This window comes from Peromyscus californicus, unplaced genomic scaffold, assembly GCF_007827085.1.
Source record: "Peromyscus californicus insignis strain IS unplaced genomic scaffold, ASM782708v3 Scaffold_2__1_contigs__length_46816999, whole genome shotgun sequence".
Lineage (NCBI taxonomy): Eukaryota > Metazoa > Chordata > Mammalia > Rodentia > Cricetidae > Peromyscus > Peromyscus californicus.
Window position 1 is genome coordinate 6,239,149 of NW_026294540.1, and position 25,403 is coordinate 6,264,551.

The following is a 25,403-nucleotide window of genomic DNA, read 5'->3' on the forward strand; positions in this document are numbered from 1 at the left end:
CGGACAGATGCCATCCCTGTCTTCAGAAAGCCACCATACACAAGAGACAGGTTCAGATGGTGGCAGGGGTTCTATAGAAATCAGACCAAAATGGGGACCAAAGTGGCATGGCCAATTTAGACACTTCACGAAGGCCTCCCTGACGTGAGCACCAGGGGTCTGCTGGAGAAGGTTGAGTCACCTGAGGTGACACTTCTGACCACCCGTGAGCTGATCTACAAGTCTACACAGGTTCTGTGAGGTACTGAGCTCTGTTCTAGAGACTGGGTGTGGCAGTCTCTCTCTCTCCACAAGGCTCATGTCCTGGTGGTACAGGTGAACATCCTTCATTTGATCATTCACTCAACAGTCTTGCCAGCCTACTGTGTGCCATGTACTTTTTAGGCTGTACTGAGGATTCAGCAGTGAATATGAGGAGGCAAAACTTCCTGCCTACATGAGTATGATCTGTCAATGTCAGAGAGTTGGTTCTTGGTGGCAAGTGGATAAGTTATTCCTGGTGGAGGGGAAGAGGCAGACCTTGAAGTCAGGACGACACTCCTGTGAGTACCCAGCCAACAGAAAGCCTGTCAGAGCGTTGGAAAGCTGGAGCGCCCGGCTCCTTGGACAGTGTGGTCTTGGGTGAGGTCAAGAGCCTGGACTTAAAGCGTGGAATCACGCTGAGTCGGAAGGCTGGGTAGGGTTTGGAGTAGGAGCGTGGTAAAGCTCATCTGATGAAGGATCTCTCTGACCATTGTTGGAGGGTAGATAGTAGCGGGGGTGAGAGTTGAATTCAGGGAGGATTAATTAGGCCGTTGTATTCATTCAGAGAAGTGGGAATATGTCAACAAAATCCTCAAAGCGGGGCTCTCACATAGAGCTGGGAATGGTATTAAAAAACCACACGTCTGGCTATATTTTAATGAATAGTGAGAGTTTTGATAAATGATTTTTGAGCTACCTATTAATCATTCTAGAGCAAATGTTTCCATTCATCTGGAACCCAGTGGCAGTGGCGGTGGAGTGTGTGTGGTTGGTTATCTAGATGTAGTTGAGTGTATCACCCCACAGCCGGGCCAGAGTCTGCAGCTCTTCGGGAGAGTGGCATTTTTCACATTTCCAAGAGCTTGTGATGGGCACCACTGTGTATTTTAAAATGGGCTTATAAAGTTAGTTCATAAATTTCAGAATGTACAATCTTAAAAGCCAGTGTATTTTTGGAAACAGAATGCTGATGGTTTTTAAATTCTCTTGTACCACATTGCAGCTTGCAGTTACATATATTTTTAGTGCTGTTGGCCACAATTAAGGTGAGGCCCTCGGCTGAGCTAATTTCGATGACTCTGGTTTTAGCATTGAGTCTCTACCCTTGGCTGTCTCTGAAGCATGTGTGACCTGTGGTCTGTGATCGGGTGACGGATTGTTCAGGCAGGGGTCTGCGTCCTAAGGAAGCAGATGGATGGCTCGATACTCACGCAAGATTCTAGGCCTGTAGGTTAGAGATGACCTAATCCACGTTCTGCTTTGTGGGGTGGAAGTACCGTCACCTCATTAGATACGAAGTATTCTGTTAAGAGCTTTCACAGATTTTTTTTTCTAAGTTATATGGATTATTTATAGGCACGTCATTGGGAAAACTTCATTCTATCATTTTTCTTAAATGTGGAGGTTCCACGTAAAACAGTTTTTGGGGTCAAATGTAATGTCAAGTAAACACGTTCTCTGGGCTGTAGAGGTACGGGCAAACCCCACTTTCTCGCTCTGTCTTATGCCGTCCGTCCTCTCTCTCGACACTCTCTGGCCTCTCTAATTATAAAGCAGATGTATATAACAGGAAGAGATGTTGATTTCAGAGTAAAATTTTCTAGAAAATAGAAGCTGGGGAAAAAAAGGAAAACCCAAACTTGGCTCAGCGCTGGAAGAGGCTGCACCGCTGTGTGTGGGCGGGTGGCTGCATGCACCCGCTTCTCCGAGGAGCGGCTCCTCTCCATGGGGGCAACTGCTGTGCATCCAAGATGTGGCCAGGGGGAGCAGGCAGGGAACGCGTGGGCAGGCTGCATGTCCTTTTATTAGCATCTTCATTGTGCTGCATCCCATCCAGAGCACGAGCTGGCCTAGACTTCCGACATCTTTCCTGTTTCTCATTTAATTGTCCCCTGCCCCCCCCCCCCAAGCCATCGAGCAGTGGAAGGAGAGTTGCTTTTGTGTGTGTGGGTTGAACTGTGTCTGGGGGTGGCTGTGGACCGACATGGCTTGTGGATGCTTTTGGGTTCCTAGACTGTTTTGAACTCAGGCTTAGCATCAGATGCAGCCACTCATGGATAGAGGTCACCTTATCCCGTACGGCCCACCCCTCTCTTTCCTCCATGACTTTGCCCCTCTGAACGTCCTTGGCCCTGTCTGTTGGGTCTTCCAGTGCTGTCCAGCCCTGGAGAAGTTGAGTTGAGATTTGAACTCATTTATTGTAGACCCCCTCCACTTTTAACTGTCTGGCACTCTCACACAAACAGGTCAAGTGTGTGTAGAGACTTTAAGATCAGCTCTAAGTTACCCCAAGTGCCGTGAGGATACTCATCTCACAGGTTTGCAGGGATCAGTGAGGTAGTCTGCGGGGTGCCTGCACACAAGAACATGTTTCATAAGTGGTGTTTCATGACATTCCCTCCTGGATGGTCCCTGAGGTGTGGAATAGAGGCTTCCTTACCTCACAGCTTCCACACTAGGGTTTCTAAGTGTTGACACTGTGGACTGGGTAACTCCTGCAGGTCCCTCCTGTAAGGCACAGATTGTTGAGCAGTGTCTCTGGCTTCCTCATACTGAATGCTAATAACATGCATAGACGCGTGCGCACACACACACACACACACACACACACACACACACACACACACACCCTCACACCCTCACCCATCCTGCCCCACCCTCCTTGACCTCCACCCTGCCCCCAACACGTCCCACACCTTCAATGTGCCCCCCCCATCCCACCCCTACTTCTCCCTCAATGCACCCTCCACCTCCACCCCACCCCCGCCATTAAGATCAAAGAACATTCTAAGTATCACCAAGTGTATTCCGGGGGAGAGCCACTGGGCTGTAGGAGAGGATTAAACTTCTTTTAAAATTAAATTTGCTCGTTCATTTTATGTTGAGTGTTTTAATGCATGTACGTCTGGTTTCCTCACTTCTGGGCCACAGGCCTCCAAATTCTGACGAAGAGCCCTGTATAGAGGAGTGGCCTCTATACAGTTCTGGCTTTCCTTCAACAATATAACCTCTGAATAATGCTGTGCTCGAATTTTGGGAAGACCTTAGACTTGATGTTTGAACAACCAAGCTGTGTGAGGTGCTGGTTTGGTTGGTCTCAGGCGAGCTTGGTCACTTGCAGGAAATGCCATCGTCAGTCACCGTCCACCGCTCCTTTGGAAGTCAGAAGGATGGTGAGTGGGAGTCCTAGAGAAGATCACTTGAGGTCACGTTTGGTGGGGCACGTGGATCTGCTGCATCAAAAAAAAAATGCGTATGGGGGCCGGAGAGTTGGCTCCCTGATTAAGAGCACTTACTGCTTTTGCAGCGGACCCAGGCTTGGTTCCCAGCACCCACATGGTACTTAGAACCGCTTCTAACTCCAGTTCCAGGAGATCAGATGACCTGTCTGCTGGCTTCTTCATGCTTCTGTGTGTCCTTGGTACACATAAACTCCCTCAGGCAAAACGCTTAAACACATAAACTTAAAAAAAAGGTGTAAACAATTTCTGTTGGGGCTCGTCATTGGTACTGTGAACTGAGTTGCCTTAGTTGTGTGAAAGATAAATAGCATGTAAGTGTTTTGAGCTATACCTGGCTTCATTGTATTTTTTTTTTCCTCTAGAAACCAGTGGAGACTCTATACTTAAATTAACTTACAAAGTTGGGTATCATGGCACATGCCTATAATCCCGCCCTTTGCAGGCTGAAATAGGATCATGAGTTTGAGGCCCGCCTAAGGCTACGTAGTGAGACCCTGTCTTAAAAAAACAAAACAGGGCCAGTGAAATGGCTCAGCTGGTAAATGAGGAGTTGAGTTTGATTGTCGGGACCAACGTGGTGGAAGGAAAGGGCCAATTCCCTAAAGTTGTCCTCCGCTCTCCACATATGCATCACGGTACACACACGTACACAACACACATGCTCCATAGCTAAAGCAGTAGACATTAAACGATATGGACTACTGTTCTTAATCACTGTCTGTCACTTGTCCTCAAGTTCAGAACCGAGTTCCCACTTAGAGAGTGACCCAAAGTGCTGTCCTCAAATGACCGAAGCGCCACACGGAAGCAGACGCCGAGGCTGGAGGCTGGCCATCCTGGAGCCCCGAAAGCCACGACTTGAAACCGCAGCACGAGGTTCTCCTTAGCGCTCGGGTTTCCCATCCCGACCATCCTTCCGAGTCATTATGGAGTTAGGTGAAAAAAATCCCTGCTCCAGGCTGGACTGGTCGGGGTGGGGCGGGGACTGGTCGGGGTGGGCCCCGCCCCGCCCCGCCCCGCCCCGCCCCCGCCCCGCCCCAGCCTTGGTTACACGCACGCACACGCCATCTCCAGGGGATGCTGCTCTTCCTCTTGGTACAGGAAGTTGCACAAGGCTTCGATGACCCTCGCCCTCCATCCCCTCTCATAGTTTCTGTAGTTGTGGCCACGGGCCGAGTTTAGTCACGGCATTACTTCCAGAGCTTTTTTTAGATGTGATTTTTATTTATTCCTTAAAAAAAAAAAAAAGGTTTCTTTAGCATATTTATTCTGAAGAGCTCTTAATTGCCGTACTTAGAACTCTTAAATGTGAACATTTGTCAGGCATCAAAATAGCGGAGTGAGCGAGTGGACTTCAGGTGACTGTCGCATTGTCTCCCTGAGCACTCGCCTCCTGGATCCTGGGCCCTATTAACCAGTGACCTAGAAACGCTTTTTTTCCTTCCTTCCTTTCTTTTTCGGTGAATAAGCAATCTGTTTTGACCCACACCAGCGAACGTTCAACACGAAGCTCCGCCGGAGCCCTCCCGCCACGTGTCATTAAGCTTCGTGAGCCGCATCCCCTCCGTCATCACAAAACCCATGCCGTCGTTTTTTCTAAAAGGTGCCGCCGCCGGCTCATGCTCAGGGGCCAAGAACTGCGACCTGTGTTGTCATCCCTGACGTATGCCACGTGTGCCCCTTTGTGACATGTGGGTGACCCTTGATTACTAAAGGACCGGGGACCATCTCTGCCTGCCTACCTACGTTCAGTCGGGAATGAGGGAAACTCAAGGCCACCCCAAGCAATCCCTATGAAGGCAGGAAGAGGATGCGTGCGTGCGTGTGTGGGCGTGTGTATGCGTGTGCACATGTGTGCGCGCGTGTGTATTTTGGCTAGAATATAGGCTTGTGAGAAGTGTTAAAATTTCGAGCCCAATGTAAGAGTTTAAAAAAAAAAGATTTATTTCTGGGTTTTAATCCTTGTTGCCCATTTCTATGAATAATCACTGTTTGTCTTGATGTGAATAACAGCACACAGCACATTCAGCCCCCTGAGTGTTACCATTTCGAGCAACTGTTTTAGGCCTGTGAGGCATGTGCTATTTGCAAAGTTGCAGGGACCGTAATAAAAACGGCAACAGCCATAGTAATGGTTGATGTTTGTCAAGCCCTCGGTGTGCTGGGGATGTGCTCAGGGCTCCATGTACGCTATCTCGTTTAATTGTTCCGAGGACTCCCAACTGATTTGCGAATTACCCCCATTTTACAGGTGAGGAACCTGAGGTTCAGGGAGGCCACACAGCTCGCAGGTGATGGGTCAGACTGTACCTAGAGCAGCCTGACTCTGGTTGATTCTCTTGCCTGCCACTGAGTGTAAGAGAGAGCTGTCACACCTCTCTGCCACTGGGTTGGCAGCTGTAGCAGAGGTGGGGTGGGGGGTGGGGGAGGGGGGGGGCGCGTGGCCGATCTCTTTTAGGCTGAAAAGTAGTCTGGGGCAGCAGAAAACAGAACTTTCACCTGCTGGGAAGACCCCGAGTGCTCATCAGTACGCAGCTTCTGCAGTCCTGTTACCAAGGTAACAAAGATGGGACTGTGGGGCCGTGGTGGCCACCGCCATGTCCCTTCCTGCATAAGAACCTTTGCTGGCTGTGGCCTTGGCTTTGTCCTTCACCCAGTGTTTAAACTCCCCACCAAGGGCCTCGTTCTCTTCTCCATCCGCAGTTAACCCCAGAACACCTACATGTGTGTGAGAGAGTCCTTCTAGTCTGCCCCCTGCATAGCCTGTCATGCCGTTTTTGTGACGTTTCCCCCGAGCATGACATCAGGTGCATCCAGCCATTCAGTCCCTCGCTTCCTATAGACTCACAGAAACCGTTTATCAACCAGCGGGTTCTCTCCTCTCCCTGGGCTTCACTTGTCTCGCGTGCAACCTGAGGATAGTAAATTGTGTCTGCCCCAGAGAGTTGAATTAAAACCTGTCTTGCATTCAGATAGCACCAGGTGTGTCCCAGAGCTCAGAGAGCGGATGAGTTTCACGTCGATGCTGTAACACATCGGCACAGACCCAGAGGCGTAAAAGAACATGCACTTATCATCTTGCAGTTCTGGGGTCAGAATCCCACGTGAGTTTCTCTGGGCTGAAGTCAGCTTTAGAGAAGGGTGTGCTCTGTCTGTGGGCTTTGAGGAGAACCAGCTTCCTTGTCTTGTCCAGCTCCTCGAGTCCACCCGTTTGTGACTTGGTGGCGGGTGGTTCCCCATCTTTATGTTGTGTATGGTGCGTGTGTACGTGCGCACGTACATACATACATACATACATACATGCGTGCATGTGTTATCACACCTGTGTGGAAGACAGGATATGTCTTCTGTTGGTCCTTGCTCTCTACCTGGTTTGAGATCGGTCTCTTACTTTGCTGCTCCATAGGCCTGGGAGCTTCCAGGGAGTTTCTTGTCTCTGTCCCCTACCCTGCCGTGGAATACTGGGTGGCACATACACGCCCCTACGCGGTGCTTCATGTGGGCTCTGGGAATTCTAACTCAGTTCTTCACTCTTGCACAGCAAAGCACTTCACCCACTCAGACACCCCTCCTCCGTCCCAATATCTTGCAGTGTATTCACATCTCTGGCCCTGCGCCCTGCGTCCATGTTTGCCTTTCTGTACCCCACACCTCCACGTCTATCTTATGAGGACCTTTCTGAGGCTATTGGACCTTTCCGGGTAATCCAGGATAATCTCTGCATTTCAAGACCATTAGCTTAATCACAAGGGCTGAGTCTGTTCACGTGTGGTAAGGTCTTGGAAGCTTCTGGATTGGACATCAGCGTCTTTGGGGAAGGGAGTGTGAACGCCGTGTGGCTCACCATCATAAGCATGAGCTGTTTACAGAAAACACAGCAGAATGGAACTGGCTAGCTTGGGGGAGGTACAGACAGAACTTTACAGTGTGTTGTTGCTAAAACCACTCAGTCTTGTCTGTTCTGCCTCAGGGCCAGCATGGCTGCCATCCCCTGTCCCCATAGCTTCCTTCCGCCTAGATCCTTGGGTATCTAGAACCTTCTCACCCTTCAGGTCTCAAATGCCACCCTCTCTAAAGAAGTCCTCCCGGGTCACGCTTCCTCTCCCCACCAAGACAGGTCCCCAGCCTCACTTTTTCCGCCGTATCATCAGATGTCATCCCTGTTTCTGCTCTCAAGAAGCCTTTCTCAGCCATAAGCTTTGGGTTTCTGAATCTTCCCGATTCGTCCTGTCTGCTCTCTGTAGAGCATCAGCTTCGGGAGGAGCGGGGACCCGGTGTGTCATGTGCACTCCGCTGGGTGCCGGTGGCGCGGAGCGAGTGTTGGAGCCATACCTGTTGAGTGTGTCAGCGACGGGAGCCGCGCCAGGCCCAGGGCTGTGCGATGAATGCTCACACTCTCTTGTGTGAATGGTTCTGTTCTGTTCCCATCCTTCCACTGGAAGGTTGTATAAGTCGGGGCTCCAAGAAGCCAGTTTTGGTCCTGGGTTCCCTTGAATCTGTACCAAGTTTACCTGCCACAGCCTGCCTTCTGCCTCTTTGCCCCGTGGTTTTAATGCCGCCAGAAGATGCTTGAGCCAGCTGCGCTGCAGAACGCGGGCGCGTCTGCCATTTCTGCTGCAGTGTCCAAACACAGCTCCTAGGCTGACGTGCAATACCGCTTGACTTTCCTTTTTTTTTTTTTTTAATTATTATTTTTATATTTAGGTCAGTTGTGTCGGGTCTGGACTCCCCTGCCAAGACTAGCTCCATGGAAAAGAAACTTCTCATCAAAAGCAAAGAGCTGCAAGACTCTCAGGACAAGTGTCACAAGGTATTTATCTCCGCAGCCGGCCTCCATCCTTGCTCCAGGATCCTCCCGTCAATATATACCGAGGGATCCACCGGGGGCCGCTGCTGCTGGCACTGACCCTCCTGAACCGTAGAGAGCGAGGTGCCGCCTCCCTCGCTGAAGTCACGCCTCCAGCAGCTCAGAGGGAGATGAATTCGGGCCTAGACTTTGCCATAAATCCTTTAAATCTTAACCAGAGGAGGCCCTGGATTTAAAACGGCCCGGCCCGTGTCTCAGCATGACCCAGCCCGATGTCTGCTTCTTCCGGCAGGTGGCCTGGGTCCTCACCTGTGGCTGAGATGCATCCCATCTGCTTGGAGTGAGGCGAAGTCTCTCTTCCTAGTCTTTTTAAAACTCCTGCCTATGTCACTGCGGCCACTGTGTTGATTATGCTCCACGTCTCTTAATACTCACTGTTCCTGCCCAGAGGCAACTCTCTGAAAACTTAATAAAAAAAACCACTGCTTGTGTGGGACTCCTAAGAGTGCAGACGAATAATTATCTCTCGGCCTTGTCCTGGATCTGTCCTCTAGATCTTTGCAAGGAGATGGGGGGGGATCAAGATGGATTTAGGATAAAATTAAAGTGACGTCTGTATAAGCCAAACCAATACCAAAAAAAAAAAAAAAAAAAAAAAAAAAAAAGCAAGGCAAACAGGTGACAAAGGATGACGGTGGCTTTGCTAAGGGGGTTAGAGAAGTGATCGCGCGAAGCGGGACTTGGATGACAGGAGTGACCTAGCGTTTGGTGACTGTCCTTTTGAAGAACTGTATGCTCCTGGGCGAAGAAGCAATGGTATTTCCATCCCAGCTCTTGGTGAATTAGCGGTAACCCCCTCCCCCCCCACCCCGCCACCCCAGACCACCAGGTGGCCTAGGGGCCTACTTGCCATGTGCTTGCTCCCACGGAACCTCCCCTCTGGGCCCTTTTAACCCGTCCGTGTGTTTATTTCAGATGGAGCAGGAAATGACCCGGTTACATCGGAGAGTATCAGAGGTGGAGGCTGTGCTTAGTCAGAAGGAGGTGGAACTGAAGGCCTCTGAGACTCAGAGATCTCTCCTGGAGCAGGACCTTGCCACCTACATCACAGAATGCAGTGTGAGCCTTCCCCGAAGCCCCCTTCCCTTGGAGGCGGCACTTCCTGTCCTGTGTGTCTCATCCTGTTCCATGACAGCTCCATGAGGCACATCACAGCCAATGGCAGAGAGTAGAGAGAGAGAGAGAGAGGAAAAAAAGCAAGATCCGTGGTTGGCAGAGTAGCATGAGCTAGGCGTGAGGCCCCTAGAAAGGAACTGCTTTTCAACAGAAAGCCCAGGAGGGCTGCTGGGCATTAATCACAGATCCTGGAGATGGGAGTCACCTGTCACCGAAGCCTTCTGCAGAGGGTCCTGACATCTCCTGTCCCAACCTCTCTGGTCTACGCTTTGTCTGGCATGATCAGCCTTATGGACTAAACTCCCAAATCTGTACCAGAAAACGTAATTTGAATCTGTCTGAAATCAATTTTTCATTCCCTTAGAAGCATTGTAGTGCCGAGGAAATTCAGCCTTTGAGATCCAGACCCTCTGTCATTATTTCTCATACAACTCCATTTTTTTTCTTTCCTTCACAAGAGTAGATTGTCTTCTTCATTGTCTTGTGGAATTTTTTCATTCAGGTGTTTTTCTAATGTGCCCAATTAAACAATCTTAAGAGGTTGAATCACACATTTACAAAGTTTTTTTTTTTTTAAATTTTTTCACAAGGGAGAGGAAATCTATAGACTGTGGCTGATTAAGAATAACTGCTATGTTTGTGTTCCAGACTTGGCTGCCTTTCAGTGGTGGGTGAAGTTATTCAGCTGTGTGGCTTTCAGATGTCTCTATCAGTGCCACTGAAGCGTGGAGGGAAACTGATGGGATGCTAGGCATCTAGGAGGCTCGTCAGGAGCTAGGTAGTCCACTGGACTCTGAAATGACAGCTGGATAGACAGATGTATGCCCTTGAGAGTCCGGAAGAGCTTCTCATAGTCTAGAATACACTAGATAGTCGTGGAGGTGGAGGTTGTAACAGACACAGGATCTTACTGGTTTTCAGTCCTAAACATACAAGTAAGTACCAGCCAGCATAAGTAGACGCTGCCACCAGGCGATGATTAGCTGGTAGAGTTTCAGGCTCAGCCCGTAAGGTTGTGAGCTTTCGATGACGTTTCTTCCAGCAAGTGGCCTTTACAGGGTGAAAAATGGAATCAGCAACCGCTTCAAGTTGTCAACTCTGGTCTGTCACCCGAGACCATCCTGGTGTCTTGGAAGCAGCTGGCAGCTGTCCTAACGAACCTCTTCCACCAGAACAGGCTCCACGGGCATCCCTCTTAAAATCTTTGCTTTCCGCAGAGTTTAAAGCGAAGTTTGGAGCAAGCCCGGATGGAGGTATCCCAGGAGGATGACAAAGCGCTGCAGCTTCTCCACGACATTCGAGAGCAGAGCCGGAAGCTCCAAGAGATCAAGGAGCAGGTATGACCAACCGCTCACTCAGAGCCCAGTGGCCCCGCAGTTGGCTGGAACCACTGATTCCAGGCGTGTTTGAGAGGCAGAGGTTGCCAGAGTAAAGGGTCGGGACGGAGAGGGAGTGAGAAAGGCAGGCAGGTCATATGGAGTCTTCAGCTCCTCCATGATTATGTAGATCACACCAGCTTGCTTGTTCTGCTCCTTTTGAAGGCCTCAACTAATATCTACTGCATTTAATAAAGACTACAAGCGAGGAAACCAACCTAGGGGACAGATCTGGTCTCCTTCCTATTTTTTGTGGCTTCTCAGACCAAGAGTGGTTTTTATGTTGTTGTTGTTGTTTTTTAATACCTATCTATCCATCCATCCATCCATCCATCCATCCATCCATCCATCCATTATGTATACAGTGTCCTACCTGCATGTACCCTTGCGGGCCAGAAGAGGGCACCAGATTTCATTACAGATGGTTCTGAGCCACCATGTGGTTGCTGGGAATTGAACTCAGGACCTCTGGAAGAGCAGTCAGTGCTCCTAACCTCAGAGCCATCTCTCCAACTGACTTTTATGTTCTTAAATGATTAGACAAGAAAAGAAAAGAAAAAGAAAAAAAAAGTATTTTGTGACATGTAATTTTCTAAAATTTAAATGTCAGTTTGCATAAAGATTTATTGGAACACAACCATGCTCATTTCATTTATGGTGGCCTTTATGTTACAGAGGCAAAAGCAAATGGTTTTCAGAGTGTGTGTCTATAAAGCTAAGGCTGCTTTTTGTGCCTTTTTACCAAAAGTTTACCAACCCCTTCTTTGGATGGTCCCAAAAGAATTCGGCATTTTTATAGCTTTTCAGCTACGCTTTCCATTGTCTAAGCGTATGACCAAGATCATTCAGTTTCTCTCTCTCTCTCTCTCTCTCTCTCTCTCTCTCTCTCTCTCTCTCTCTCTCTCTCTCTCTCTCCCACATACACACACCCTAGAAGAAAAGTTTGAGCCGTTGAGAGCGTTCAGAATGAACACAGTGAATCTGAGTACACAAGCCCGTCTCCCCTGAGTTTCCAGAAGAGAAGAGAGCAGAGACCTTTAAATAGTCCCCTCCCCTCCCCCTTTCTAAAGGGTTCTCTCTTTGGAGGCTCATTTTTTCTATCGCCTCATTGTTTTCTTTTTTAGCTTGGTTTTTTTTTTTTTTCCTGTCTTCTGAAGACACTGTAAATAGAAACTTTAATGAAGAGATGAAAATGAGTAATTGGAGAGCTGAACTATCAGCTGCCAGGCAACTCCCATTCACTCAGGAAACCTAATGGAAACGCTGACGGAAGTGAGCGTGCGTTCTCATCTCTGGGTAGCACAAACTTGGCCATCTGGGTGACTCAAGTGAAAGAAATTCCTGCAGATAGCTCAACGCGTTCGCTGTTCTTTAAATAAGTGGATTATCTCGGGAGGTTTGTTGGCATTTTCTCCCTGTCACCTCATTTTTTTTTTTTTTTTTTTTTTTTTTTTTTTTTTTGAGACAGGGTTTCTCTGGGTAGCCCTGGCTGTCCTGGATCTCGCTCTGGCCTCAAATTCACAGAGATCTGCCTGCCTCTGCCTCTGTTGGGATTAAAGGTGTGCACCACCACTGCCCGGCTTCAATAATTTTTAGATGGTGGGTTGACGCCCTCCTGCTATGTAAGAAATTATAAATCAATATGCCCAGGGAACTTTGCAAATGGGTCATACCGTCTCTGCATGTTATCCCCTGGGAGGCTCTGAAGGGCACACGCGTGCCCTGAGACTTCTGCTTTGACAGGTGACTCACGCCGCGTTATCAACATAGTTTTTCTTCTTTTCTTTTCTTTCTTTCTTTTTTTCCTGAAGGCTGTGGGAGGCAGGGTTCTTTATCTCCCATCAGTTCATTGTGTTTGGAAATTAATTTTGGGGACATCCTGGGGAAATGAAAGCTGCCTTTGGCCACCAGAGGGAGCAGCTGGTGTCCGTGAGTTCCAGAGAAAGAGAATTAATCAGGACATTTTGAAAAGCTCTGTGCTGGTGGTTGAGTTCAAAGCGATGTCCTTTGTGAGTCACACCACAGCCGGTGTGCATGTGGAGTTTCAGATTTAATGACTAGCAAAAGTTCCGATGGGGCCAGAGAAAACTTTTCGGTTCCGGATTTCACTTCTCGTTAAAGAAGGGTATGTTTAAAAAGACGTGTTTTTGTAGGCGAGGGATGTTTGTAGACAAAGAATGCTTTTAAGGCTTATGACAAACATGTAGTATTTAGTTTTTGGCACACTGACTTCTCTCGGATTTAGGATGAGTCCCCAGATTTTCCTTTCAGAAGTCAGCTTTTTATTTTTTTTCATTTTTTATTTTTTTTGTACACCTGCTCATTTTTGTTTTTAATCCTGTTTTTATCCACTTATTTCTTCTGGAGCATGCCTAGCAGGCCCCTCTCATAGTTTGACTCCAATACCACAGAACAGTGACAGTTCTTCTCGGAAGTCATTTGTGTCCCCCAGGTCTTCTGGGGATAGGACCACATGGGCTCCTTCCTCCCCACAAAGTCCCGAGGCTCTGTGCGGAAGACTTGCTGTAGATGGACAGACAGACAGTTGTCTCTGTTTCCCTGTTCTGACCCATTCAGCTCAGTGCCTGTGAGTCACTCCATGCTGAGCTACAGCAGCAAACAGACCTGATGGTCTGGGCTCAGCTCCCTCACGAAGCCCGGATTTGCTAAGCTGTTGGCGTTATAGGATTTCCTTGGCGTCTGCATCCTAACAGAAGTCCGGCTGATGAAACAGGGAGCTTTCTGCAGCCTGTAGTGGTTGGCCATGACTCCAAGGGATGTTGTTGATGTTTAGTTTTTGCTAACACTGCAGGCAGCTCAGGAAACGGAGGTGGCAGGGTGGGGGACAGGGGACAGATGCTTTCGCCCTTGCTCTGGAAAAAACACAAAAGTTACATTCGAGTTTGAGGGCTGATGAGATGGCTGTGTGGATAAAGATGCTTGCCTCCGAGCATGAAGTGTCTTGAGTTTGATCCCTGGGACCCACACGGTGGAGGAAGAGGCCCAGCTCCTACATGTGTCCTCTGACCTCCACAGGCCACACACACCATGCATGGTACAGACAGACAGACACACAAATGAATGTCATACTTTTTTTTTTTTTAAAAGAAGAGTTTGAGAACAAAACGTGCCAAAGACCTTCTAGATCTTTGTGTCTTCACGCCTTGAAGGGTCTTGTCTGTCTGCTGGCAGGCTCCTGTTTACATTCAGCACAGCAGGCTTGGGGACAGGGGACCACTGTACTTTTAAGGTGGCACAATGACATATCAGACATGGGAACATATTTTGGAGTAATAAATATCACATAAGACTCAAATATTTTAATCTTCTTTTATATGTAGCCCAGGCTGGCCTTCAACTTGGGATCCTCCTGCCTCTGTCTCCAAAGTGCTCAGATTACAGCAATGTGCCATCACACCTGGCTCAATTTTCTTCCCTTTAATTTGAATTTAAAAAATTGAGCTGTTAGGTCCTAAGTATTACTTTTATAAGGTAATATTAACATTTAAATGCTTATATGAGTGTAGTCTTAAAGTATAATAATATAAAATATATATGTGAGTGTATATATGCAATGTATATTTCTTTGTGTGTGTATGTGTATTTACATATATGTAAATATATCTTTTTTTGGCGGGGGGTGGTTTCTGAGACAGGGTCCCATATAGCCCGGGCTGGCCTCTAACTTGCTATGTAGCTGAGGATGACCTTGAACTGATCCTCCTGCCTGGAGCTCTTAAGTACTGGGATTACAGATATGTACCACTTCACTAGACTCTTGCTCCTGCTCTGTTTTTTTTTTTTTTCTAATGGATGGAAGGGTCAAGAGTCATGAGAGTTATAAGGTATCCCCAGATACCTAAGAGAATCTCAAGGAAACCCAAGTAAAGGCTCTACCATTTCACCTATGGCCTGTGTCCTGGGTCAGATGTCTGAAGTTCTAGCATCTGGCATCATCTGCTTTGTGTATGTATACCACATAGGACACCCATGTGCCTACCCATGAGTCCAAGGTTGGCCTTCAGCAACCACTGCTAGGTGGGAGGGGGTGTGGTGAGGTCCGTGCCCGCCCCCGATTCCCATAGGGTGAGTTTTGCTACCTGAACTCCCTGCAGATTTTGTAACACCACGTCTCCAGTGGAAGGAGGGGGGAAGATCTGCTATTGTGAGCTCAAACAGGTCCCTAACACCCTGCTATTACCAAAGGGTGAACTGAACTGGGCCACATGGCCCAGGAGTTAAAAAGCGCTTGCCACTTAAGTGTGATGACTTTAGTTTGAAACCAAAACCCATGAGAGATGGGGGGGGGGGGGAGAGATAGAGGGAGGGAGATAGAAACAGAGATGGAGGGAGGGAGGGAGGTGGGGAGCGGGAGAGAGAGAGAAAGTTCTACCTACCATAAGTGGCTGGGATTGTACTTTTGTGATAAAGCACTTAACTAGCACAAGCCAAGGTAGCTCCCATCTCCAGCAACAAAACAAAATAACCAAAGATGATGTTGTAATATGCTGAGTTAAAGCATCTGTCTCAGCTGATGCCTCACCTTGCAGATGTCACTGGAGTTGATGAAGGCCAACAACAGTGCTGGCCTAATGTCTTGTCCTTCTTGTATTTTACCTGCCTCCTCCTATCCTGGCCACGTTAGACAGGGCATCATACTTTAGCCTTGGTTTTGCTATTGAAGGGTCTTTCTATACTTGTCTCCTAAGTTCTCAAGGCTGTTGCCTGTTTCTTCTGGTAAATCTCATTGTGTGTGGGTGGGTAGGGGGTGGGAAGCCTTGATTCAAATGTTCTGGTTTGGTTTTAAAATTCATTTTGGAAAGCATCGGACTGTTTGGATCATTTTAAGGCTTTTTGCTTCAGGGAACAAGATAATTTTTCTTGGGGAAACAATTTTTTTTTTTCCCCTGCAAGTTGTTTGGTCTCGGTCTAGCGTCTTGTGACTCTTCCAGATTTCAGGGTGACTTGCCTTGCAGGAGCGACGCTAAGCCCAGCCTTCCGTTTTGAGCCCAGAAAAATTAATGGTGAGAGGCTGACAATGATGAGTTTCACCTTCCCAGATGATTTCCTCCGAGGTTTCCAATTACCCTCTGGTGCTGTCTGAAAGGTTAATTTCAAAGCTAGTACCATATCTAATTGTGTTAGGACCACGTGGCGTCCGAAGGACAAATCTGTAGACGCGAGCACCCTTGGAGGAGAACCACACAGGCACTTCGTCTTCGTTCAGAGAACAGCTCTCTCCGCGTGTCCGCCCATCCCTGGGGGTTTTCTGAGTCTGTGTGGTTGTTTGTTCAGTCTCTGATTCAGCACGTGTGCTCCTGGTGGGGTTACTCTAGGCACGTGTTCTGCATTAAAACAATTTAATATTCTTTCCCCCTTCCCTGTCTCCCGATAGCCCCCACCCCCTTCTGCCGCTGTCTCTAGATCATTCCACTCACATCTTTCTCTGTCTGCCCATCTGTCCTTTCACACGTTTCTTCCAACGTCCGTACATCCTCCTCCGTGGTTGATCTGCATCCATCTCCGCCGTCCAGCCTTGGCTGTGGCGCTGCTTGCTCCAGGGCTCACCCTCCGTCCTCTGCCCGCTCTCTAGGAGTACCAGGCTCAGGTGGAGGAGATGAGGCTGATGATGAGCCAGCTGGAAGAAGACCTCGTGTCCGCCCGGAGACGCAGCGATCTCTACGAATCTGAGCTGAGAGAGTCTCGGCTTGCCGCCGAGGAATTCAAGCGGAAGGCGACCGAATGTCAGCACAAACTGATGAAGGTAGTCAGCCACCCTCCACGAGGGGACTCTGGGGGCACAGCCCCGGATGATCTTCACACGATGCAAGGCCACGCTGGCTCGATGAGTGTAGGTTGGAGACACAATGAGATTCTTTAGAAAACTCCCCGCCTTTATTTATAGATAACAGTATTATTGCTTGTTAAGGATGGTCACAGAGGCCAAGAACGAACGTACAACGGGTAATGTACGTGGGTCGTTGAGATTTCCCAGTATGTTGTCTCTTCTTACTTACAGGCTAAGGACCAAGGGAAGCCTGAAGTGGGAGAATATTCCAAACTTGAGAAGGTGTGTCTTCTGTGATTGGGTCTACTGTTTGGAACAGTTGTTTTTGTAGTCTTATCAGTGACTGCTTACCACATAAGAACACTTTTGTAGAGACTTGATACATCTATCGTATCTTATTTATTTTTTGGTGTTGGTGAGGGGGATTTCATGAATGCAAGCATGTACTGTTACCACTGCCCCTCCATTTTAATGGCTTCTCAATGACTATGTTAACTTTTAGCTGTGGTTCTAAAGAGATAAAAACATATTTTTTTTTTTTAAAAAAGAGAGTTTCATGTAGTCCAGGCTAAGCCCATGCTCACTGTATAGTTGAGGATGACCTATACTCCTGATCCTTTTGACTCCATCTCCCAAGTGCTGGGATTTCAGGCACATGCCACCATGCTTAGCTGAAATACCCTCCTCTTTCCTGTCTCTCTCTCTCTCTCTCTCTCTCTCCTTCATTTTCTTTTTTTGTAGGGGGCTGTCATACTTCATTCACATTCACACATGGTAAATTTTTTATTGTGTTCAAGCACTGGGCAACTTTCTCTTCATAGATGTTGCTAGTCCTACAGAAATAAATCGTCCACCCCACAGTTCATGTTGGGACACCCCCACGCTTCTCCGACAGGCCCATGTTCTTTCAATGCTAGTAAGTTCTAGAAAACAAACCCTGGAGGCTCCACAGAACCCTGGAGGAAATAGGACCACGCTGCAGGTAGCAAGAGGCAGGCCCTGATCGCCGTCTGCTCTCTCTCCCGGGCTTTAATTATAGATCAATGCTGAGCAGCAGCTGAAGATCCAAGAGCTCCAGGAGAAGCTGGAAAAGGTAGGTCCAGGTGAGGGGCTGTGAGGGGGCTCCCCCATTCCCAAGTCCCTGTCTGCCTCACCCCGGAGCTGTAAAAAAGGGAGAAGCTGTCGGTCACCAGCCCTAGAGACGGCAAAGGCTGTGTGTACTGTTACTCAGATATCAGGGGTCTGGATTTAAGTTTTCCTTTTGGGACATGTCTGCAGTGTGTGTTTTTAAAAACCAAGCCTGTGTGAGGCTCTGGGACAGAAACCCGAAGGTGGCCTTCAGTGCCTTGGGAGAGGCCAGGCTCCCGTTTTGCATACTTGTAGGAGAAACCTGGCTTGTTCTCTACCAGGACCATGACAGATCCCTTCTCTGGGGACTGTCAGTGGCTCCCTAGTGTCATGGTATGATTGTGTGTGTTGTGGGGCGGGGGTGGGGTGTGTGTGTGTGTGCATGCTGGCAAAGTTTGTGCTAATGGCCCCGCTTCAGTTGAACATTTAAATTTTTTTGTTGATGGACCCTGCTTTAGCTTATTAAGGAATAATTGACAAAAAAAACCATATTTATAATATACAAAATGGTGTTCTGATATACGTATTCAGTTTTGATATGGTCAGGCTCATTAGCATCTCCGTCATAGCTCTCCCTGTTCTGTGATGGGGACCCTTGAGGTTCACTCCCCACAATTTCAAGGCCTCTCTAGCTGAACGCCAGAAGTGCCCAGCGGAAGGGCAGAGGGACCGTGGTTCGTGACATGGTTTCTGCATCAGATTGTCTGTGCGCATGCTTGCCGGTTGATTTAATAAGGACAGTTCTTTAAAAAAGTACTGTGGTAACCACAGCAGTGGTGTTGCATTTCCGTTTTAGCCCTTTCCAAGTCACTAAGCACATCCATGTGGTTGGACGACGCATCTCTGGAAAACTTTCACCATTTAACATTGAAAGTCTACACCATCCTTTTATTTGAGTGAAATAATTAAAATTAGCTTTAAAAAAATTTCTATCACGTTTCAGGGCCGCTCCCATTTGACATTTTGCCCATCTTAGAATGGGTGTTTTCTTATAGTTTCCACTTTTTTTTTTATTTTACTAGAGTCTTGCTACGTAGCCCAGGCTGGCACTGAACTCCTTATCCTTTTTCTAGATGCTGGGATCACAGGCCTGTATCAGCCAACTGGCTGCACTTGTTAAAATTTCAGTTCAAGTGATACAGATGAGAATGCTTTATATATATATATATATATATATATATATATATATATATATATATATATATATATATATATATATATATAAAATATATATATTATATATAGACACATAGATATGCATATATAAACATATATGCATCCTATATATGTGAGTAAATAAAATGTAAATAAAATGTATATAAAATATATATACATTTACATTTTTGTCTCCTAAATTCACATGTCATCCATAGTGCTGTAAGAGCTGTAGTGCAGGTTAGACCAAAATAAAAGTTAATAAATTGCAAAATTAAAAGGCTTAGCCTTCTCTCTTTTTACCTTGTTGATTGTCGCAGACCCGAGACTATTCCAGTCTTTGAAAGGTCACAATTCGGCTAGCATTTGACCTTGTTTTCCTGTCGTAATTGTTTACATTTTCCCCACAGGTGGAGTAGTCGGAGGGAACTAGATTAATGCTGGGCACCTTTTTGTTTGGTTCTGTGTGTTGCATTGAATTGGAGAGATGAAAGATTGTCAGTCACTCCACGAAAGAGGAGTTCATCAGTTGTAACTATGGGATTGTTCCGAACAGTGATAATTAAAAAACAGTGTACCTGATATATACGGAATATGCAGTAAATGAATGCTTACGTTTTGAAGAATGGATCTGATGTGCTCAGTATCACCTGCTTTTCTGTCCCTCCCCGCCGCCGCCCCCCCCCCCCCCCCCATACACACAAATATGTGTAGACATCAATGTCCTGTCCCCTTCCTCCCGCCAGGCTGTAAAAGCCAGCACAGAGGCCACGGAGCTCCTGCAGAACATCCGCCAGGCAAAGGAGCGAGCCGAGCGGGAGCTGGAGAAGCTGCACAATCGAGAAGACTCTTCCGAAGGCATCAAAAAGAAGCTGGTAGAAGCCGAGGTGAGCGGGGCCTTTTCCTCAGCCGGAGATGGGCTGACACTGACCTCGAGTTAGACCCTGGTTATGCTGAGGCAAAGAAACTGTAACCATCACCTGCTCATGTCTGACCAAACTTCTTCCCCTCCGAAGATCCCTTCCACGCCGGTCTCAGCAGCTCCGAGGCGAGCAATGCCGGACAGGTTGTCCCGACTGCTCCTCTCCGGCCTCCGGACTGATGTGGGTTCTGTTTTCTCTAGGCTCACTGGCGCCTCTCCCAGGTTTTCCTTCTCTTTCCTGTGTTTTGCTGTCTCTAACACGATGTGGATCTAACAGATTGTTCTCCACGGCTTCGCCGGCTACGCTGGGCCTGTCCTTTGGGCCCTTTCCCCGTCAGGTTCTTTTGTTGTTGTTGTTGAAATCATTTATATAATTATACTGAAAATCCGAGTGGCTTTTCACTGTCAGAACTTAAACAGTGCGCACCAATAGAGAGAGTACAAAGGAGACTCCGTTACCTGCCTCTGCCTCTCCGCTGCCCTCCCCAGTGTTTACCTCACCGCGTCGATTGTGACATAACCAGCTCACTGTCCTGTCTGCCCCCGGGTCTTCCACTTCCCCATCACAATCTGCACGTGACCGACTCATGGCTGTCTGGGGTCTGTCCTCACCTGCATTCCTGGCCGTTGCCCACCGTTGTCCTGAAATCCCAAGTGTGTGTGTGAACAGTGCCTCAAGTCCAGAGTGACCCCAACACTGTCTCCGGAAACTGGCTTTCCTTTTTTAGTTTCTTCATGCCAACTGGGGCTAGCCGCATTCTTCTGGTTGTCCCGTTCTTGAAACCGTGGCATCATCTGCTAGTCCGTGACCATTGCCCTTTAGTGAACCACTGAGGCCTGTAAATACAAACAAAGCTTACTCTCCTCTTTGCTCTCTCTGTAGACTTCTCGATGGTCTAGACCCCTTCCCCTGTTAGTTAAGCCGATGACGTGGTTTCCTGTTCTCCAGCTCCAAATCTTCCCTTCCCCCCACCTAGTTTACATAGGATAAAGGCTGGAGAGATGGCTCAGCGGTTAAGAGCATCTGGCTGCTCTTCTAGAGCTCCTGAGTTCAATTCCTGGCAACCACATGGTGGTTCACAACTATCTGTAACGCGATCTGGCACCTTCTTCTGGTCTGCCGGCAAACATACAGAACACTGTATACATAATAAATAAATTAAATCTTAAAAAAAAAAAAAAAGATTCGTGGACCCCCAAGTACTCTTGCCCCATCCCCAGCCTTTGAGGGTCTCTGTATATCGTAGGTGCACCCTCGAGGCTGGGTGCACGTGAGCCCCACGGAACAGCCATTTGACCCACAAACGCCCCTGTTTTCACTCACTCTTCCCCCAGTGCGCTCCGGGTGCTCAGTCTGGGCTTGCCTTGGGGCTGCTGTTGCCTTGTGACCGACCACCTCTGTGTTTCTTTTGTTCGTCAGACTGTTGTGTGTGTCGGTGGCCTGCTCCCCCGTCCTCTCCTGCTGCCCTCCCCACTCCAGATGCTCTGCAGAGCTCATGCCTCTTCACCCCATGCCTCACCTGTGCGTTAATCGTCCCCTTCCCGCCCGTCAGTCCCCACAGTGCTTTGTGCCTGTTCGCTTTGTGGCTCCCCCCACCCTAACCCGTGTTGTGTTTGTTCGTCGTCTGTCTTCTCTTTCCAAGGGCAGAGTGACATCATCTTCCTCTCTGTATTTCCCATGATGCCTAGTGTGGTACTTTGCAGATAGTAGGTGCTTGGTAAATATTTGAATGAATGAATGCACTCTTGCAATCCACGCAGCTGAGCACCCGAAATCTAGACTTGTCTTCCTCGCCGTTGCTTCAGGTGGCCAAGATTTGTTTTTGTTTTGTTTTCTTCCCGACTCGAGTGTCTGCTTCTTGAGGGCTCTTTTCCTCGGCGCAGGTGGTGTGCCCACAGCAGTTGCTCCATTAAAACTCTCTGATTGATTCACGACCTACAGGAACGCCGCCATTCTCTGGAGAACAAGGTAAAGAGACTAGAGACCATGGAGCGTAGAGAAAACAGACTGAAGGATGACATCCAGACAAAGTCCCAACAGATCCAGCAGATGGCTGATAAAATTCTGGTGAGCAGGAATGCAAGTTGCAAAGTTCAAAGATGAGAGGTCAGAGGTCTCACAGGGAAGGGGGCAAGAAGGCTCGAACGCCATCCCATGGGAGGTGTCACCTAGTAGGTGAACGGAGAGAGTCACGTGGAGAGTAGCCCGGATGAGCCAATACTGGACATTTCAGCACCGGTAATAGACCCGTCATTGCTGTGGCTGTTATTTTTCGGTTCGCTCTCACCTGGCATTTTAAAGAGTGAAATCGTGCATTTGTGGGTTTCTTTTTTTTTTGTTGTTGTTATTCTGATGTTCTCCTCTTTGTAGAGTTTTGTTTGGCCATTAATGTGGCAAAAACCAGTGCAGAAATCTACTGGGGTTTCAGACTTCTAAGGCCAAAGCCCGGATTCTTGCTTTTAGAAAGGAAAGGAGTGAGTCACTCGGATTGTTTTCCTCAGAGTAGTATCTGCCACAGATCGCTGTTCACCCACTCACCGTCTCTGCCGGGTTGGCTGTTATTAGTACTTTACCCCATTGCCTCAGCTGGAGCATCCTTTTTTAGGTCTGTCATCATTCGGATTCTGTCTTCGGCACTGATGACCAAATTAACTTAATCAGGGAGTGTGCACTTGGGTGGCTGAGACCGTAGATGTGAGGATGCGCCTCCCCGGCCGGGGGGTGTGAAGTGTGTGTGTGTGTGTGTGTGGGTGGGGGAGGCAGCACCTTCGAGTCTTGCTCCCAAAGCCAGGAGTTTGATGTCATATTTAAGAGGCTCAGTGATGGCTTGGGATTCATGCACAACCCCCTTTTGTCCCCTAGAAGGAGGTGGGGGGTGTAAATAGGCCACTTGGTCTCTCGTTTCGCTGCTTCTGGGAAATGAGGTGCCCGCAAGTGTATGAACTCAAAGAATGGCTGACTCATACATAGGCTTGTCTAATAGCACGTGACACCAAACTCTTCAACACCTGAGCAAATGGATGAAAGAGGAATCGGTCAAATTGTTGGCTTTGCCTCCCGGTCTTTATATTTATGTGCGTATGTGTGTGTGTCTGCACACAAGACAAATGTGATTGTCTTCTCTCTTCTGATCTCTTGTTCTGTCATCAAAATCTCTCTCAGCTGTTGTCAAGCATGTGAATTTTACTGTGAACGAGGGTAGATCCTGCCACTGTTACCCCTTACATGATTAACAAGCAGTTAAAGAAGGGCCTGAGTGGTTCTTGTGGTTCCAAAGTGTTTCTCTATTTAATGGCGATGTGTTCATTCATTCATTCAACAAATATTTAATGAGCTTCTACTATGTGCCAGGCGCTGTTCCAGGAGCTAGAACTCTAACAGCGAACACCAGTAACTGTGTGACATAAGGAAGAGTTGCTCTGATACGTACCGTAAAAGATATGTTTTTAAAAATGACAACAACAACAAAAATATAAATCTACCAAGTAGCAAGGCGTTAGTCGGATTCGGGATTGTCAATTACGGTCATCAGTCTCAGCTGTCTGAGTGGTGGGTTTTTATTTTAACCTGTCTTTAGATTTCTATCCCCACTTCTGTGCCGTCTTCTGAGGACTGAGCCTGAGAAAAAGACGATCGCCAAGTGACTTGTAACCAAATAGTAAAGTTGCTCTATCCGAATGTATCCCGTCACCTGCCCAAGTGCCTTTGTGTGCGGCTGGCTGTGCCTTCGTTTTAACAGTGTGCCCCTTGCTCAAGAACCCTGCGCTCAGGCTGCGGTGTATGTGGGACGTGGGCCAAGAACGGTCCATCGAGCTGTCATATCATACAGTGATGATGCTGGCAAGCAGTTCCCCAAATGTCCTTGCTTTAAAACGCTTGCCTTGCCGATGAGAAGTTTCAAAAAAGCTAACCGGGGGCCTCATTACGGCACCGCCTGCTTTAATCAAAGGCCCGCGGTCCTTTAGTGAACGTGCACAAAGCCCACAACGTGTTTTTATTAATTAGACTCCCGTTCACATTCTGCTTCCCACCAGCACATCCGGTAGATTGCAGTGGGTTTTGTGCACCTGGTCTTGTGACCGACCATTTCAATGGCCCTTCAAGCAAAGCCTGCATCTCCGGACTTGCGGGCTGTTGTGTGCATGCAACCCTCAAAAGTACACTCCCCCACCTTCCGTCTTGTGGCCATATCCCGTACAATTTCCTCATTCTTCAAAACTCCTTATCATTGTTTCCACTTCACAGAAGGAAATTCACAGTAGTGTGAAGAGAAGAGAACTTGGGAGTCATGGCTTCGATGTCAGTAATTAACTAATGGCTGGCTCAGTCCTGGCTCAGATGCAACTGTGTCTGCATTTAGCGTGTCTTTTAGTGAATTGGATGCTGTGTTTCCTCAAAGGTCGGTTTAAAATACACAGGCAAATGAGTTGGTATAATTTTGAAATGAATCATGATTTTGTTTAAAGGCAGAAAAAGCAGGAAAGGAAGCGAGAGGACCTTCAGCTTGAGCCGCGCGTGTGACTCCAGCTTCTCTTCTCGTGTGCACGCATGCGTTTTCATTGTCACTGCCCGTGCTTCGTGTTCGTCTCCATTCCCAACCGTTAGTGCTGCTTCACGTAAACATTGCATCACGTGTCCATCTCCAGTGTTCACACTCTCCACATGCCAGTTACAGTAATCACTCAAAACGCCACGGTTATTTTTATACTTATGCTAATTGTAACATTAGCTTTCCTTTTTAGCGAGGGTTCTTGAGCAATGCTTTTATGAATGAGGAAGACCCAAAGTATTGTTTAATCTTCATAATACATTAAAATCTTTTTTTCAATTTAAGGCGTATGAACATTAACAATGAAAATAGCCCAAGGCTAAAGACAGTGGTCAGGGTCTCTGTGCCATGCTGAACTCTCGAATGTCACCTTGTTGCCTTTATTTCTCTGTATAAAGTGGAGCCGCTGCCCCGTCTGACCTGTCACACCAACTGATCCTGCCTCACAGCCCACCAGCTGTGTCGTGTGTCGTGTGTGTGTGTGTGTGTGTGTGTGTGTGTGTGTGTGTGTCTCTGCTTGGACTTGGGAGAGCCAGAGCCACACAGTGGCTTGGTTTTCCTCCCAAGAGCCTTAGTCTAGTACTGGAGGAGCAGCGGCTGCCTGTCCCCCGCGGTGCCTGTACAGTCCTGTTTCTCTGTGAGTGTCTCGTGTGCAACGGTGCCCTTCCCTGAGCACGCCTGACTGACTGTTGTTTTGTGTCCAGGAGCTGGAGGAGAAGCACCGGGAGGCTCAGGTGTCAGCCCAGCACCTCGAAGTACACTTGAAACAGAAGGAGCAACACTACGAGGAAAAGATCAAAGTAAAGCCACCCTCTTGGTCTTGTCTACAGCCTTCCATAGCACGCGTGTGGCTTCCCCGCATCCTCGGCACTCGGGCTCACTGCTTGCCAGAGCAAAGGGCGGGCGGTTTAGGGTAAACACTGTCCTTACTGCATGATGCGAGATGTTCAAGTCTGGAGCTTAAAGTGTTCTTCATTCCATATTGTGGTTCCATCTTTATTTATTCATTTTTTAAC

General features: G+C 48.0%; 1 protein-coding gene across 13 annotated transcripts in view; it reads left to right on the plus strand.

Annotated features, from left to right (window-relative positions):
- Positions 1-25,403, plus strand: part of Cit (citron rho-interacting serine/threonine kinase) — a 179,907-nt gene that overhangs the window by 82,815 nt on the left and 71,689 nt on the right. For 7 of the 13 annotated variants that reach the window (XM_052755142.1, XM_052755143.1, XM_052755144.1 and 4 more), the window contains 9 exons: positions 8,190-8,295; positions 9,268-9,411; positions 10,686-10,805; positions 16,438-16,695; positions 16,864-16,914; positions 17,672-17,725; positions 19,662-19,802; positions 21,780-21,905; positions 25,092-25,187. In XM_052755142.1, coding sequence (XP_052611102.1) covers positions 8,190-8,295; positions 9,268-9,411; positions 10,686-10,805; positions 16,438-16,695; positions 16,864-16,914; positions 17,672-17,725; positions 19,662-19,802; positions 21,780-21,905; positions 25,092-25,187 — 1,096 coding nt within the window. Of the gene's footprint in view, positions 1-8,189; positions 8,296-8,394; positions 9,109-9,267; positions 9,412-10,685; positions 10,806-16,437; positions 16,696-16,863; positions 16,915-17,671; positions 17,726-19,661; positions 19,803-21,779; positions 21,906-25,091; positions 25,188-25,403 lie in introns of those variants that run through there. The other 6 variants (XM_052755146.1, XM_052755154.1, XM_052755148.1 and 3 more) reach the window with 4 other exon arrangements.